The sequence below is a fragment of the Gracilinanus agilis genome, chromosome 2, assembly GCF_016433145.1.
Source record: "Gracilinanus agilis isolate LMUSP501 chromosome 2, AgileGrace, whole genome shotgun sequence".
Taxonomy (NCBI): domain Eukaryota; kingdom Metazoa; phylum Chordata; class Mammalia; order Didelphimorphia; family Didelphidae; genus Gracilinanus; species Gracilinanus agilis.
In genome coordinates, this window is record NC_058131.1 from 242,182,855 (window position 1) to 242,198,839 (window position 15,985).

The 15,985-nt window shown below is 47.9% G+C and overlaps 1 protein-coding gene across 1 annotated transcript in view; it reads right to left on the reverse strand.

Moving 5' to 3' along the window:
- The window catches only part of SULF2 (sulfatase 2), a 129,878-nt gene that overhangs the window by 32,831 nt on the left and 81,062 nt on the right, over window positions 1-15,985 (reverse strand). Inside the window, exons 5-7 of the mRNA XM_044659623.1 lie at window positions 8,604-8,773; window positions 721-871; window positions 43-211 (exon numbers count right to left, since the gene is read on the reverse strand). Coding sequence (XP_044515558.1) covers window positions 43-211; window positions 721-871; window positions 8,604-8,773 — 490 coding nt within the window. The remainder of the gene's footprint in view (window positions 1-42; window positions 212-720; window positions 872-8,603; window positions 8,774-15,985) is intronic.

Consider the following 15,985-nt stretch of genomic DNA (forward strand, 5'->3'; position numbering starts at 1 on the left):
CTACAGGCCTCGAGAAATACTCTTGTTCAAATGGTCACGGGCTGAATTCTCCAAACTTGGCCTGGCTGGTTATTAAATTAAAACAGTGTTCAGGTAACTCAGAAGCTGTGCTGGACTCCATGAATAAGGCCGTCTGGGCTTCTGTCCCCGTGGGCTTTTCTTCTCTCACGTGGAATCTAAGCCAGGTGGCTCTGTCGACAGGGCACCAGTCCTAGCATCAGGAAAACCTGCGTTCAGACGCAAGATATTTATTTACTCGCTGTGTGACTCTGAACAAGTCACTTAACCTTGTTTGCTTCAGTTTCCTCATCTGTAAAATGAGCTGGAGAAGGAAATGGCAAAGCAGTCTAGGATCTCTGCCAAGAACACCCCAAATGGCACCACAAAGAGTCAGATGCGACTGAACAAGAACAATAACCACCTTGTCAAGTGTGCTGTCCCTCCTTGGATAGGACGGCAGTGGGTGTTGGGCTGTGCCTCCTGGAGGTGGGTTTATTATTATTCTTATTCGTCCTACATTCTGTTTCCTTTTTTTCCCTAGCCAGCAACGCCCCAGGCCCGGGGCTCGGGAAGATGGCAAATGGCAGAGCTGTTTAGCTTGGCCCTGCGCAGAGTTGGGCTCATCCCAAGAGAGGGCAGGCAAGGGGACTCCAAGAGAAGGGCATCCATGTGGGGAGGGGGCACGGGTGAAGGGTGGTAGGGGTGGCAGGGCCCACTTACCGTCTCCATGGAGTCATCCACAGACATGAGGGTCTGCAGGCGCTTCCTCTGCAGCATGTTGGTGAATTCCATGTGGATGGGCTTCATCGGGCCCGTGTACCGCATGATCCAGTGCTTGTCGGGGTTCGGCGCGTAGTTGTAGCTGGGAGTGCTGGGGAGGACAAACAGAGGCCAGGGTGATGGACTAGTTGCCCAAAACAAACCTCCTGGAGCTGTGTCCCGTCAGAGCTGGAAAGACCCTTTGGACATGGAGCGTCAGAGGTGAAGGAGACCTTGGAAAAGGGGAGGCAGGCAGGGGAAGCTGGGCTCTAGTCTCAGGTCTTCCTCTTATGACCCGAGTGCTGGTTACATGGATGACCAGCCCCTTAACTGTCCAAGGACTCGGTTTCCCCATTTGTAAAATAAGAGGGTTGGAAGAAAAGCCTAAAGAGCAGGCCTAAATTCGTGCTTATGATGAATGTCAGAGTCCTGGACGGTAGAGTTGGAAGAGAACTCGGAGGCTGTAGAGCTGGGAGGGCCTGGAGACCCCGTCATTTTACAGATGAAGAAACTGGGCGGGTGGCTCGGTGGATAAGAGAGCCAGGCCTAGAGACGGGAGGTCCTGGGCTCACATCTGACCTCAGACACGTCCTAGCTGGGTGTGCTGGGCAAGTCACTTAACCCTCAGTGCTGCTCTCTCGCCTTGGAACCTGGACTTAGCTAACTTTGGTCTAAAAAAAACCCAAGCCGAACCACCTGAGTTTGCTGTCCCTATGGACACGTGTGGCAGCCTGAGTGGCCCAGAATGCTGAGGGTCAGAGGGGACCAAGGGAGAGTGAGTGCCGGCCCGTCGGCCGCCCCAAGAGCATCCAGAAATGCCCGCATAAGGGGCAAAAAAGAAGGCTCAGCACTAGGAGGCCTCTGTCGAAGCTTCAGTCTGGGGAACTGCTTAATTATGTGACCCTTCCCCCCTTCTTCTAAGCCTCAGTTTCCCTGCCTGAAAAATGGGAGATCCTCCCCCTGAGCTACCGCCTTCGAAGGCCGCTGCGAGGAAAGGGCTCTCGGGCTTCCTCACGTACTACAGACACAGGCTATTATCTCGATTTTGTTTCAGCCTATTTGGGGAGCTCGTAGGCTCACCCCAGGGGCCAGGCCATGCAGATCTGAACTGGAGCACAGAGCCTTGTTTACACTTCCCTTAATCACTTCCAAATCCTTCTGTATTCTAGGTATTGGTGTACATGTTGGAGGATCGATCAAGGCGCAGTGAGTAAGCCCTCCTGCTACAGCCTGGGACCCTGGGCTATTTGTTTCTCCATTTCCTGTCATGCTAAGGACACGGTGGGTATCTAATAAATGGATGCACACGTTGTTGGTGGATTCTCTTCCCCTCCGATCCATCCTGGATCGCCTCGATCCTGGGGATCTCCCGAAGGCACGATCTTACAATGGAACTCCTGTAATTTCTATCAGCAACCACGGATAGATAGAAATCCAATCTAGTTTTTTTTTTAATTTAAATTTTATTTTAAACCCTTACCTCTCATCTTAGAATCAATACTATGTATTGGTTCCAAGGCAGAAGAGCAGTAAGGACTAGGCCATGGGGATGAAGTGACTTGTCCAGGGTCACACAGCTAGGAAATGTCTGAGATCAGATTTGAACCCAGGACCTCCCATCTCTAGGCCTGGCTCTCAATCCACTGAGCCACCCAGATGCCCCCCTAATTTTCAATAATAATAATAATAATAATAATAATAATAATAATAATAATAATAACAACAACATAATCTAGCATTTACATAAGCTCATTACAAATACTATTTCATTTGAACCTCACAACAACCCTGGGAGATGGGTTCTATGACTCCTATTTTACTAATGAGAAATCTGAGGCTGTGGGCCCTTCCTAGAGTCACATAGTAAGGTTAGATTTGAACTCAGGTGTTCCTAAGTCCACATCCAGGGATCTATTTACACTGTACCACCTACCTGTCTTCAAAGGCTACCTTAAATGCCACCGCTTCCATAAAGCCTTCCCTGATAGCTTTTGAGCTCCTGTTCATCTCCCTCTAATGCCTGAGGAAATCTCTGCTAACCACAGGAAAGGCTACTGGCTTTCATATCCCACAGGTCTAAGAATCCACTAAATTCCACTAAAATTGTTTGGAGATAGTAGGATCTTTTTTTTTTTTTTCCATTTTTTTTAAACCCTTACCTTCCGTCTTGGAGTCAATACTGTGTATTGGCTCCAAGGCAGAAGAGTGGTAAGGGTAGGCAATGGGGGTCAAGTGACTTGCCCAGGGTCACACAGCTGGGAAGTGGCTGAGGCCAGATTTGAACCTAGGACCTCCTGTCTCTAGGCCTGGCTCTCAATCCACTGAGCTACCCAGCTGCCCAAGATAGTAGGATCTTAAAAATGCTTGCTTCCTTCCTTCCCTCCACTCTCCCTCCAAAGCTTTCTTTTCCAGGTTCTAGAACCTGGAATATCATGGAGCCCGAGAGTGCAGGTCTTAGAGTCAGTCCATTTGGCAGAGTGAAAAGAAAGCTGGAAATTGGCTGGAGGCTCTGCCCAGCTCAGACTCTTTGGGTAAAAGTGGATAGAGTGTAAGCCTAAAATCAGAAAGACCTGAATTCAAATGTAGTCTCAGCTGTGTGACCTTGGACAAGTTACTTAACCCTGTTTGCCTCAGTTTCTTCATCTGTAAAATGAACTAGAGAAAGAAATGGCAAACCAGTCCGATATCTTTGCCAAGAAAACTCCAAATGGGGTCACAAATCATTGTACAAAACTGAAAAATGACCAAATGGAAAACCTGTTTGCCACATGGTTGTTATGATGAAAAAGTACTTTAAAATGTGATAGAAATTTTTAAATCATCATCATCATCATTTCTAGAGCAGGAAAGGATTTCAGAGGCCAGTCTAGCCTCCTTATTTTACAGATAAGGAAACTGAGGCTCAGGGACATTAGGTGTCTTTCTCAAGGTCACACATGTGAAGTAGATCTGAAGCTAGGTCCTATGAATCCAGAAACTGTTATTTCCGCTCAGCCCCTCAGACCCTGGATGCTAGGTCATCCCTAGGCAAAATCCTGCATCAAAAAATAGGCTTTCTCTACTTCCAGTTTCTTCATTTTACAGGTGAGGAAACTAAGGATCAGATGGGAAACAATGACTCATTTAGAGTCCATAGTTAATAAAAGCTGAGACTTGACCTCTGGTCTCCTGAATCCACTTCTGGGCGCCTTCCACCATGCTACATTTTTTCTCTGATCCATGGAAGAAAAGCTTCCCCTGCAGAAACCCTACAACTTGAGGACGCCCTGGTCCTGCCACCTTCTCTGGCTCCTACAGGCATGCTCAGTCAATAAGAAAATAGCGATTGGATTTCAGTAGGCTGGAGGGGGAAGGTTTTTCAAGGCGGGCTCCGGGCAGACATGGGAGGCCAAGGGAAGCTGGGAGAAGAGGAGGAGGGGGCGAGGCGTTGTTCGGAGAAATAAAATGCCTTTTTTTCTTCTCCAATACCTTAATAGCCTCTTGAATATCAGAACGTTCTTGTGGCTGGAATAATGACATTACAGCTCTGAACACACTGATGGTTATGGAAACTGTTGCTATGTAATGCCTACGATGAATCACAATTCCAGGCAGACTCCTTCTGGACTTTGCTTTGTGACTCCTTGGTGGACTGAAGACTCCTACCGCTAAATCCAACCTTAGCCCACGGGTTCTCTTTGATCACTGGAAACACTGCCCTCTCATGCCCATCAGATTTGTCGTTTTATTGAACAATCCAAGATAGAAAGGACTTCCAGGGGCAGGAATCTTGAGCAAACCCAGCCCTCCCTGCACCCAGTGAAATTTCCTAAAATGAAGGTTGGAGGAAAGGGAAAGTCATACCCTGTGGCTTTAGTAGTGTTCTCTGTCTCTGTCTCTGTCTCTGTTTCTCCTCTCCTCTCTTCTCCCTCCCTCCCCCCTCTCCTGGATGCCATTTTTTCAAACCTTTACCTTCCATACTATATATTGGTTCCAAGGCACAAGAACAGTAAGGGCTAGGCAGTCGGGGTTAAGTGATTTGCTCACGTCACACAGCTAGGGAGTGTTTGAGGTCCAAACCTCCCCCATCTCTAGGCCTGGCTCTCAATCCACTGAGCCATTTAGTGCCCTTATGGCTGCCATTTTTGAGCAATCACTACCCATATCATTAGCAGTGTTGTCTGATTAGGAACTGGAGGGAGAAGATGAAGGTGGCTCCAAGCTGGCTGTGTGCTCCCATCTCTGAGCCTGGGAGTCATGGAAACAGAATGGGTTCCTTTTGAGATGTGTAGGACAATGATTTGAAAGAGAGGCTTGGTCTTGAAGCTAGAGGGACCTTCAAAGCAAGGGTCTTCTGAATAGAGAACAAGGAATTCATTGCCTGGCCAACTTCCTGAGTTTAAGCAAGGCACCCTCAGTGTGGATTTTGGGGTACAGTTGTGGCAGCCAGGTGGTGAAGTGAATAGAATGCTGTACTTGGGGGTCAAGAAGAACTGAATTCAAATCCTGTCTTAGCCACTTGCTATGTGATCCTGTGCAAGTTGCTGCAATGCCCTCTGCCTCAGTTTCCCCAACTGAAAAATAGGGAGAATAATCCTATTTACCTCACAGGGTTGTTGTGAAGGCTGAACCAGATAATATCTATAAGGTGCTTTGTATACTTTAAAAACATCACATAAATGCCACCTATTTTTAACACCATTATTATAATTTTCACTGAGGTTTTGGAGCACTGATCTCCAAGTCTCTCTTGGTGGAAGCTGATAAAGGCCCCTGGCAGGTATGTGAGCAGAGAGCACAGGGAGGCCCATCACCACAAAGAGCACATCTCCCAAGCAGCCAGAGCATGACGAGGCCTTTGTCAACAATGTCTCCTGAGGAGTCCCTTAGGCTCTGGGGCCAGTCTTAGAGCTTGGCCCCTAAAAAAAGGGTGTCTATGTGTGAGGAATGGTGGGCTAATGACTCACCCAGAATAACAGAGGTTAGAGTTGGAAGGGACTTCAGAGACCGTTAAGTCCCACCTTTTATGTTGCAGATGAGAAAATTGAATCCCAGTGAGATCAATGACTTGCTAAATATCATACAGCGAATGGGTAGAACCAGAATCTGAACCCAGATCCTGTCTCCAAATCAAGTGTGCATTCCATTACATAATATTACTTCTCTATTCCAGGCACGTTTCAAAGGGAAACATGAGCAGGTGAATAAACTGTGGTATGTGACAAGGAGGGCCATCGTCTGTTGATTTTGCCACATCACTATCTCTTCATATCTCTATTTTCATTTTAGTCCTACCGATTCCCCCCTATTCCCAACCCTCACTAGCCCTTGCCTGGAGTAAGAGTGTTTCTAGCCTCGGTTTTCTCCCTCGTTCCAATCTACCCTGCACTTCTAGACTCATCTTTCTATTGTAGAGCTTGTATCCTCTTCTGTCCATCACCATTCCATGGCTCCCCATTGCTTCCCAAATAAAGTCCAAATTCCTTAGCCTGGGTTTCAAAGCCATTTATGATGTAAGCCTACCCTACCATCCCAAACAGATCCAATGTGATTCTCTTCACAGATTTGAGCCTTCAGCCAAAATGTAGTAGTTGACAATCCCTAAACACATGCCGTCCTGCCTCTGTTAGGACCATTTCCTATGCTTGTAATGACCCTTTTCTCCCATCTACCCCAACCTGCTGAAATTCAGCTCTTCCTTCAAGGCTCTTCTCTAAATCTACTTTCCTCATAGAGCCTTTCCTTATTCTCTCAGCTGGACATAATCTCCTTCTTCCCTGAACTCTTGAGGGTCTCTGTTTGGATCTTCCTTATTCTATTCCATTTGTACATGTGTGCATGTGTATTGGAGGGAGAGATTCCCCTCTAGACTATAATCCTCTTAAAGGCTGAGACCTAGATGTCAGCAGTGTAGTCCATTAGGAAGAACATAGGCTTTGGAGTCAAGAAGACCATCCTGAGTTCAAATCTTGGCTTTGACTCTCTGTGTGATAATGGGAAAGTCACTATCTTTGATCCTCCTCAGAGGCAGCCAGCTGGTACAGTAGATGGAACCTGGAGTCAGACAGATTTGAGTTAAATCTGAGCTCAGGCACTTGCTAACTATGTGACCCTGGGCAAGTCACTTCCCTTTTGTCTGCCTCAGTTTCCACAATTGCAAAATAGGGATAATTGCACGTACCTACCAGGACTGTTGTGAGGATCAAATGTGCTAATATCTGCAAAGCTCTATGCCTAGTTATGCCTGGTACATAGCAAGTACTCAATAAATGATTCCCCTTCTTTTTTTTTTTTTTTTTTGTAAAAAAAGTACTCAATAAATGATTCCCCTTCTTCTTCTTCTTTTTTTTTTGTAAAACCCTTACAAAGAGTGGTAAGGGTAGGCAATGGGGGTCAAGTGACTTGCCCAGGGTCACACAGCTGAGAAGTGTCTGAGGCCAGATTTTAACCTAGGACCTCCCGTCTCTAGGCCTGGCTCTCAAACCACTGAGCTACTCAGCTGCCCCCACACCCCTTCTTTTGGAGTCCTCATCTATAAAATTAGGGGGCCGGATTCTAGCCGTAGCTATAGAACAATGATCTGTATCTTCTTCCATTTTCTCCCCATCTAGCATCCGATATTCAGCACAGTGCTCTGCATCTAGCCAGTGCTTAATTTCAGCCTTGGAGAAGGAGACCCCAAACACCAGTCACTGTCAGAATCCTGAACCAAGCCAAGATGCTGGGGCTGCAGCAGGCAGGCTTGATGGACGTTAAAGAAGATGCTGGCAGTCAGGTTCTTCCCACTCCCTCCTCCCCACCTCGCTGTCATCCTCAAATGGCCCAGCTGTAGGACTTTTTTTGTTTGCTGATGATTATACCTTAGAGATAAGAGCGCCTTCCAGATACACTCCTAATAAGGCGAAGGTTGATTGTACGTGTAAGTAATATCAGGCGCTGCTCATTTTGAATTTCTGTAATTTTCATTTCAAAGGGGAAATAAATGAGCAGGAGATGTCAAACATTTTAAACATGAAATACCTGGCTGCTTTGGGGTGAGAGCAGCGCCCTCTTTAAAGCAGCAGCAGAGAAGCCACGGCATGAACACACAGTTTCTTGGCTCCTTACGGCACAGATGGCACAGCCCAGATGGGGGTGGTGGTGGTAGAGAAAGAATGCCTGGCTTTGAGTCAGGAGGCCCAAGTTCGAATCCTGATATGGACACTTAAGGACCCTGAGCCAAGTCATTGTCCCTAAGTCCTGGTTTTCTTGTCAGTGACATGGGGATATACTTTCCAGCTCATAGGGTTGTCCTAGATTCAACCTTCTCACCACCTTTTCAGTGTTATAGAAATGGGAGTTGATGTCATGATTATCTAGAAACCAGGCTAAGTTTGGACTCTGATTTGGCTACTGAGTCCACATTAGGGAGGGAGGTGGGAGTCTGGCTGGCGGGTCTAGGAGAAAGGCAGTGGGACAGGATCCAAGGCTGAGCAGCGACAACTACCGCACTGGGGGCCAATTTCTCTCCCTCCATCCTATCTAGTGCAGCTCCCAGCTCCTCCCCAAAGACCAGGGGATCAGGAGGTTAACACAGAACACTTATCAGCTCAGCAGCACTCTGAGCTTCATCTAAAAGCAATTACAGAAGGGGGAAATACATTTTGATTTTAATGAAAATTAAACTCCCTGAATATTCATGCCATCTCCAAATTGTCCTGTCCTTGCAACTCTCAATCAGTCAGGCAAATGTACATTTCAGGCTTTCTGAAAAAACAACAATAACAACAACAACCTAAGCACACAAAAACAAAACCCAGGCTGGCTTGGGGAAGGAGGATTAGGCCCTTCAACCCTCCTCTGGCTCAAGGGGAGCTTGACCTTACATGTGCTGGGAGGCGTTGGGGAAGAGCTGTGAGTACTGGGGAGCGGAGTCCTCGGGGCCATGGGGAGCAGCATGGCTGATGACCATCAGGACCGGCCTGTGTGGATACATCTTCTTGGAGGTCCGAAAGAAGCTCACGCTGTCATTGGTGATCAGATCCGTGAGGTAATCCTGAAGGCAAGACAAAAGGGGGAGAGAAAACATTTGCAAGGGCCCTCCAAATGATGGAGACTCTGGGCCATGGGGAGGCAAGGGATTCTCGGGCCACATTTGGAGAGGTAGAAGCAACCTCCAGAGGCAATCTAGCCCAGGGTGTACCCCAACAGGAATTCTCTCACAACAGTGCAAAGAGCAACCACAGCTTTCATCTGAGGCTCTCCAATGATGGGGAACTCACCACCCACTAAACCAACCCATTCCACTCTAGGATGGCTCCGATGGTTTAGAAATATGTCTTTAGGCTGGAATGAAATCTTCCTTTATAAATTCCACTCTCAGCTACTGATTCTGTTCTCTGGGGCCAAGCAGAACACGTCTAATCCCTCTTCCACTTGACAGCCCTTCAGAAACCAGAAGGCAGTTATCACATTTTTCCCTACAGCAGTCTAGTGGCACAGTGATAGAATGCTGGGAGCCAGGAAGACCTGGATTTTAATCCAGCCTTGGACACTTAATCTACTATGGACAAGCCACTTAGCCTCTGTCTACCTCAGTTTTTTCACCTATAAAAAGAGGATGATAAAAATAGTACCTACCTCACAGGTAAGGATGAAATATATACTTATATTTTATAAATATGTATATATATATGTATATATATACATATACTCTTAGCACAGTATTTGGTACATAGTAGATATTTGATAAATGCTTGTTTCCTTCCTCCTTCCCTATCAAGCTTTTTCTCTTCCAGTTTCTTGAACCCAAGAGGGCTGGACTTGGGGTTAGGCAGACATAATTTTGAATCCTGCCTCAGACACTAGTGATGTGACCTTGGGCCAGACATTTAATACTATGGGCCTCAGTTTCCTTATCTGTAAAATGACAGAGTTGAACTAGAGGACTTCTAAAGTCCTATCCCACTGTAATCTGGTGATCTCAACTCAACCTTTTCATTTTCAGAAGCAGGAGATAAGTAAATGAGACCGATGGGAGACCTGGGATGGGAAGAATGGAAGGGGTTATCTTAGGAGGCGGGAGATGCTCCTGTTCTCAAGTTCTATAAAATCATAGGGTAATTGGCCATGGCCACTTTGGAGGCAGGGGGATGGAAAGGTGACCCCTTTAGCCTCAGAATTCTAGAAAAGGGATTTTTCTTCTCTCTTGATGTGAGAAATGTGACATAAAACCCAAAGGCTTCCCAAAGGCATGATGGAAAAATGGCTTCAGGCTCCACTGGAGGGTTCAGCTGCTTAGGAATGAAGGGCTGGAGGGAAAGATAAGCTGCTGTTTCAACAACTGGTGGATCAATTCCCATTCAGTCCAAATGATAATCAGGAAGCCCTAGTAATGCCTCACTGTATTGACAGTGGCTTCTCCTACCATGGCTGTCAGGAGGCCCCCACAGAGCGACTGAAAAGCTCAGAACTTGGCTGACACAACTGAGCAACAGAAAGAAGAGAGAGATTTGGGAAAACAATTATACGAAGTGATGCCATGGCTAGAAATGGGAGCCATACTATTTTGGGCACATGGTGGCTTCTATAGTGGAAAGGGGAAGATTGCTGCTATAAACTGACATAAAGGGAGAGAGGGAGAGAGACAGAGACAGACAGAGAGAGATAGAGAGAGCGAGAGAGAGACAGAGAGACAGACAAAGAGGTAGGGAGGGAGAAGAAGAGAGAGAAGGAGGGAAAGAGGGAGAAGGCGAGTGAGAAAGAGAGAAGTGATAGAGGGAGAAGGAAGGAGGGGGAAGAGACAGAAGGAAGGAGGGAGAGATAGAGTCAAAGAGGGAGATGATGGGATGGGAAGAGATGGAGAGGGAAGGAGAGAGGAACAGTGAAGGAGGGGGAGAGAGAGGGAATGAGATTGGTTTGGGGTGGTGGGGAGGGAGGGAGTGTCATTTAAGGATTCAGAAAGTGGGAGGTGGTGTTAGAGCTGGTCTTTAAAGGAAGGCTAGAATCTCAGGTGAAATAAAGGTAGAGGGAAAAGGAGGAAGATAATGGAGATCACTATCATTCATTTGATCAATCTGGACTGGAATCTTGGCTCTCTTCTTTACAATCCCTGTGATATAAGCCAAGTCCTGCCTCCTCCTAGACTTAGTTTTCTCATCTGTGAAATGAGGGGTTTGACCTAGATGATCTCTAAATTCTCTTCCACCTCTAAATCCTGTGAATTGCATATTAAGTTGAAGACAAGTGAATGCTTACCACAGGGCCAGCCCCTGTGCCATTTGCCATCTCTATTGAATTACCAAACAAAGCAAGGGCAACAAGATGAATCTGGAGTATAATAAACTCATTGGGATGGGGACTGAGTCCCATTCTGCCACCTTGTGTCTCCATGGCTTTATCTCTCTCACCTTATTTCCTCATCTGTAAGAAGGAGATAATAACACGTGTATGATATACTACAAGAGGGGAGCTGGATGCCCCCATTGACCCTGGGAACTACAGAATATGTTATTATCCTGACTTTACAGATGAGGATACTGAGTCTTGGAAGGAAATCTGAGTAAACTAAAATGCCATAAAATGTAAGCTAGACTCTTATTGTAAAAAAATATTGTTTTTCCCAGGAATTTTCAGAAACGTGTCTCTCTAAGGTGAGGCAGGTCTCCATAAAGACACACTCAATTTCTTGGGTTCCTTTTTTCGGGGTGGGTTTCTTTGATTTAATTGGCTGCCATGATGTCAGCAAGTCACATCCCCTTTGGGGCCTCAGTTTCCTCATCTGTAAAATTGAACTAGATGACTGCAGAGGTTACCTTTGAATCCTCCATTTGGGATCCCAAGATCCTCTGTGTTAGAGGAAAGGGGACCTTGCCTTACATTTTCCCTGCTTTCCGAGACAGCCATGCCCGCCCTACCCCAGCCCTCGCCTCATTTTGCATAGCAGCGAGGGATGTTTCCCGGGTTACAGACAGGTTTACCCACTGACTCTGAGGCTCATTATCGCCAGGATCGTTAGCTGTCTGCAAGGTGCCAGCCTAGGGCCTCTTTGGCAATTAGGGAAAGGTCCAGATTGATGAGACTTGGACAACAGCAGCCAGTGTAATGTGGGCGGTGAGGGATGACGCTCGTATGAGGGTGCAGGCAGGTGAACTCCCAGGGGAGGGAGGGGAATCTGCCACACAAGTCAAGCTGTTGGGGATGAACGTGCACGGCTGCTTCTGGGTCCGAGAGGCTCAGTTCTGCAAAGGCACTTATTACCCCGGAGGAGAAGGCGAGAGGGAGTCTGGTCAGAATGGGAGTGAGGATGCGGGCTGTGTGCTCAATCCTTCTCGGGCTCAAGGATAGCTAATCCTGATTTTGGCCAATTTGCACCCACTCAAGAATGGAAGGAGGCCCTCCTATGTGCAGAACACGGTGTTGGGGTAGTGGAGGGCCACAGAAAGAAGAGCTCAAAGAGCTTATCACCACCCAGAGACAAGAGTCAGCAGAGGAGAATAAAGAACCGTGGAAACAGAGTCAGCAGAGACCTGGGTCTGAATCCTGGTTCTATGGCTGATCCCTATGAGCCTGGTCCCTAACCCTATCAGCTCTAATATCCTCATCTGTGAAATGGGGACAGTAGTGCCATGTACCCCACACCTTCACAGGGCAGTCAGAAGAATCGTGCTTTGTCAACCTGAATGTAATACTATCATTAAGAAAAAATGCCTCTCCATATGCAAAGATAGTGCAGCCTACATACTGCCAGGCTATGGCTTTTGAGAATTTTTTTCCCCACAAGTGGGGCGATGTCTACACGGAGACATCCAATATTAGAATTTCTGCCTGGTCCCCTTATGACTGCCCCTTGCAGGATGGTCAGTCTCCCTCCAAGGCATAAGGAATTGCAGGCATTAAAGCTGGAAAGGCTCATTAGTTGTAAAGGGGGGGGGGGTGGGGACTGGAGACTGGAAGAGGGGACAGTGACTTCCCTGAAGTCACACTGGGAAATGTGTGGCAAAGGCAATATTGGTCCAACTCAGATGACCTGAGTTCTGGGACAGAGGAGGGAAGGGAAAAAACAATTAGAAAACACATTTCTCCTGATTACCTGGTGAAGGTAATGGGTGCATGGTGCTATTATCTCCATTTCACAGATGAGGATGTTGAGGCTAACAGGTTTAGGGATCAGGAAGAACCAGGATTCATGCGATGTGCCAGGCACCGTGCTAAGTTGCTTTTGCAAATATTTTCCTATTTGATCCTCACAACAACCTTGTAAGGCAGATGCTGTTATTATTTCCATTATAAGGAATTATTATAAGGAATAACCTTCCTTATAATAAGGAAAAACCGGAAAGGAAAAAAAAAAAGGAGAGGTTAAGGACCTAGCCTGGGCTTACACAGCTAGTAAGTACCTGGGGCTGGATTTGAACTCAGGTCTTCCACCGTACTACCTTGCTGCCTATGGGTAGGGCTCGTTCTATCCTGCACTTAGAATATTTGTAACCCTGTCCTCACTAGTTTAAGGTTTGTTTTACAGTCAAACTGAAGGAGTCCTTGGGCACGAAGGGGATATGATCAAGGTGAATTATTTACTTCTGCTCCTGAGAGGTTGTTGGCAAAGTAGATTTATTTTAATTTGTTTTTCTCTGGGCGGATACGATCCTTGCCTTTGAGAATAAAAATATGATTCCAACGTGAGAAGCTCATTATTTCGCCAAGGGTAATTCTGAACTTTTGCCTGGTGACGGTGGTGGTGATGGGGGAGGAAGCACAAATCGCCGGCTGCAGAGGCCAATCAGAAAGGAAGAGGCCACTGAGCAGTCAGATGAGCAAGGCAGGAGGCTCAGATAGGAGAACGGCGCCTGCACCAGGGTGCCGTCAATGGGGGCGCCACTGCTAGGAACGCAGGCCATCTCCCTGAGAGTGGTCACTGTTTCATCCTTTGTAGCTGCATCTCTGGTCCCTAGGCACGGTGCCTGGCATGCAGAGGGGCTTCATCAATGCTTATTTATTGACTGCTAGGATATAGAATGCCGGAGCTGGCAGGGATCTTTGAACAAAGAATACAGAATGTGAAAGCTGAAAGGGAGCTTAGAGCACAGGGTGTCAGAGCTGGAAGGGAACTCTGAATTAATCTAGCCCAATCCTCTCATATCTGCATCTGAGAAATGGGATAATAGTACCGTGTACCTGACCCCTTTTGCAGGGCAGTCAGGAGAAATGTGCTTTGTCAGCCTGAATGTAATCCTGAGATAAGAGGCTATCATTATGAAAAAATACTCTCTCCGTATGCAAAGAAATTGCTGTTTACATACTCCAAGCCTTTGAGAATTTTTTCCCCCCACAAGTGGGAAGACCCTGAGACATCCAATATTAGAGTTTCTGCCTGGTTCCCTTACCACTGTCCCTTGCAGGGTTCTGGGGACAGACTCCCCCTGAGGCATATGGAATTGCAGCCATTTAAAGCTGGAAAGGTTGGATGAAAAGAACGAAGTCTAGAGAGTAGGAAGTGACCTGCTCAAGCTCACACCATCGGTCACTGGCAGAGCAGGGTCTAGAACTTGGAGCTTGTGACACCTGGAACCTCCCCCCCACCTCCCCCCCGGCAACTTCTACTTCTCAGGTATGACTGATGAGAAAGGCCCCTGGTGCATGTGGGCTCTGAGGCCGTGGGGTACTGGGAGCAGAGAACTAGGGCTAGGAGGGACCTCGGAGGCCGATCATCCGATCTCCCCATTTTACAGAGGAAGACCCAGACCTAGGAAGGGAGGCTAAGCAAACTGTTTGACGTCATTCGGGTACAGTCAGAGATGAGAGTCGATCCAGGCTTCTGAACTTGCCTTCCCAGGCCCAGCGCTCTCACTTACTGGACTAAGCAGCCCTGGACCCAGGCACGAGGCAAGCAGAGAAAAATTCCAGGGGATGGAAGCGTTGGTTGGAAATGATTCCCCAAAGCAAAAGTGGACGAGCACAGTCTCAGCTCTTTCAGGTCTACGCGGCTCTCCCTTCCCAGAGCCTCGCTGCCTTCCTGCTGTGCCCCCTTCCCCCTAATGAGCATCCCCCATCAATAATTTATCTACATCAATAAATCAGGAGGCGCTACAACCCGTTTGAGGAAATTGCTAGCTTGTGGCTCAGAGCAAGTGAATGCATTTTGTTCCGAGTAAATGTGGTCCTTGCTAAGGAGCCCTGCCAGCGGGAGAGATGCTAAGAGCTCTCAGGAAGGAGAGCGAGGAGGATGCCAAAACCGGAGCCAGCGACATCAAACCGGGACTGTAGTTTTCCTGGATGCTCCTGGCTGCAGAGCCCGGGGAGGGGCCTCCTAGCACCCCTCCAGCCCCGGCCTGCAGAGCTATCTCGTAGGCAATGAATGAACCGGTCGGTGAGGGAGAGTCTGGGCCCGGGTTTAGAAACCAGTGCCAGGTTCTCCGAGGCGGCCCAGGGCGGCTCTCGAGGTCTCTGTGTCCTTTCACATCCTCGGATAGTTGTTGGACCGCCTAAGATGGGCTAGCCAGCCGTCTCCTGGCTCCAGCCGGGGAAGAGGCACGATTCTCAGGGTCTCCAACAGATTCCTAGATCCGGGACCGAGTTCCTCTTCAGCTAGGGCAGCCAGGAGCATCATTTCCACTCTCCCAGCAAAGGCATCCAATGGGAACACTCTCTGCCCTCCACCATCTACCTCTTGGTTCCCCAAACCAAACTATACCAAAATCAGAAGTACTTTTACTTTCTGAAAGCCGGGGTTTTCCTTCCTGGCCGGCGGACTGCTGCCCATCTCTCTGTTCTTCTTTCAGCAGATACCGGGGACAGGCTCCCCGAGGCCTGGACTCGGCCTCCCTGGCTAGTTTAACCTTCCTCCCCCCAGCTAGTATCCCGGCTGCCATCTTTCTTTTGTAGACTGTGATTTGTGGGTGTGAGAGGATGCTCTGTGGTCTGGCCTCTGCTCTGGGACAGGAGCCTTGGAAAGCTTCCTGGGGGCTCAGAGAGGGACTCGCCCATCGGGGGTCACACGGCCCACTTGGGACCCCAACCCTGCTGACTCCGAGGCCAGACCTTCCTCTCCTCTGTCATTACTAATATAAAAAGCCTCGGCTCCTCGGATGCCTCCCCACGACTTGAGGCAGTCCTGGGTTCCCTCTCAAAGGTTATGGCAATGGATCTGGAACTGAGAGGGGAGATCGAGCGAGAAAGGCCCTAAGGAGAAACCCAGTGATAGGCTGCGTCTGAGAGGCCTGCCTGTTCCTTCTTTAAAACAAACAAATAAAGAAAGAAACAAACATAA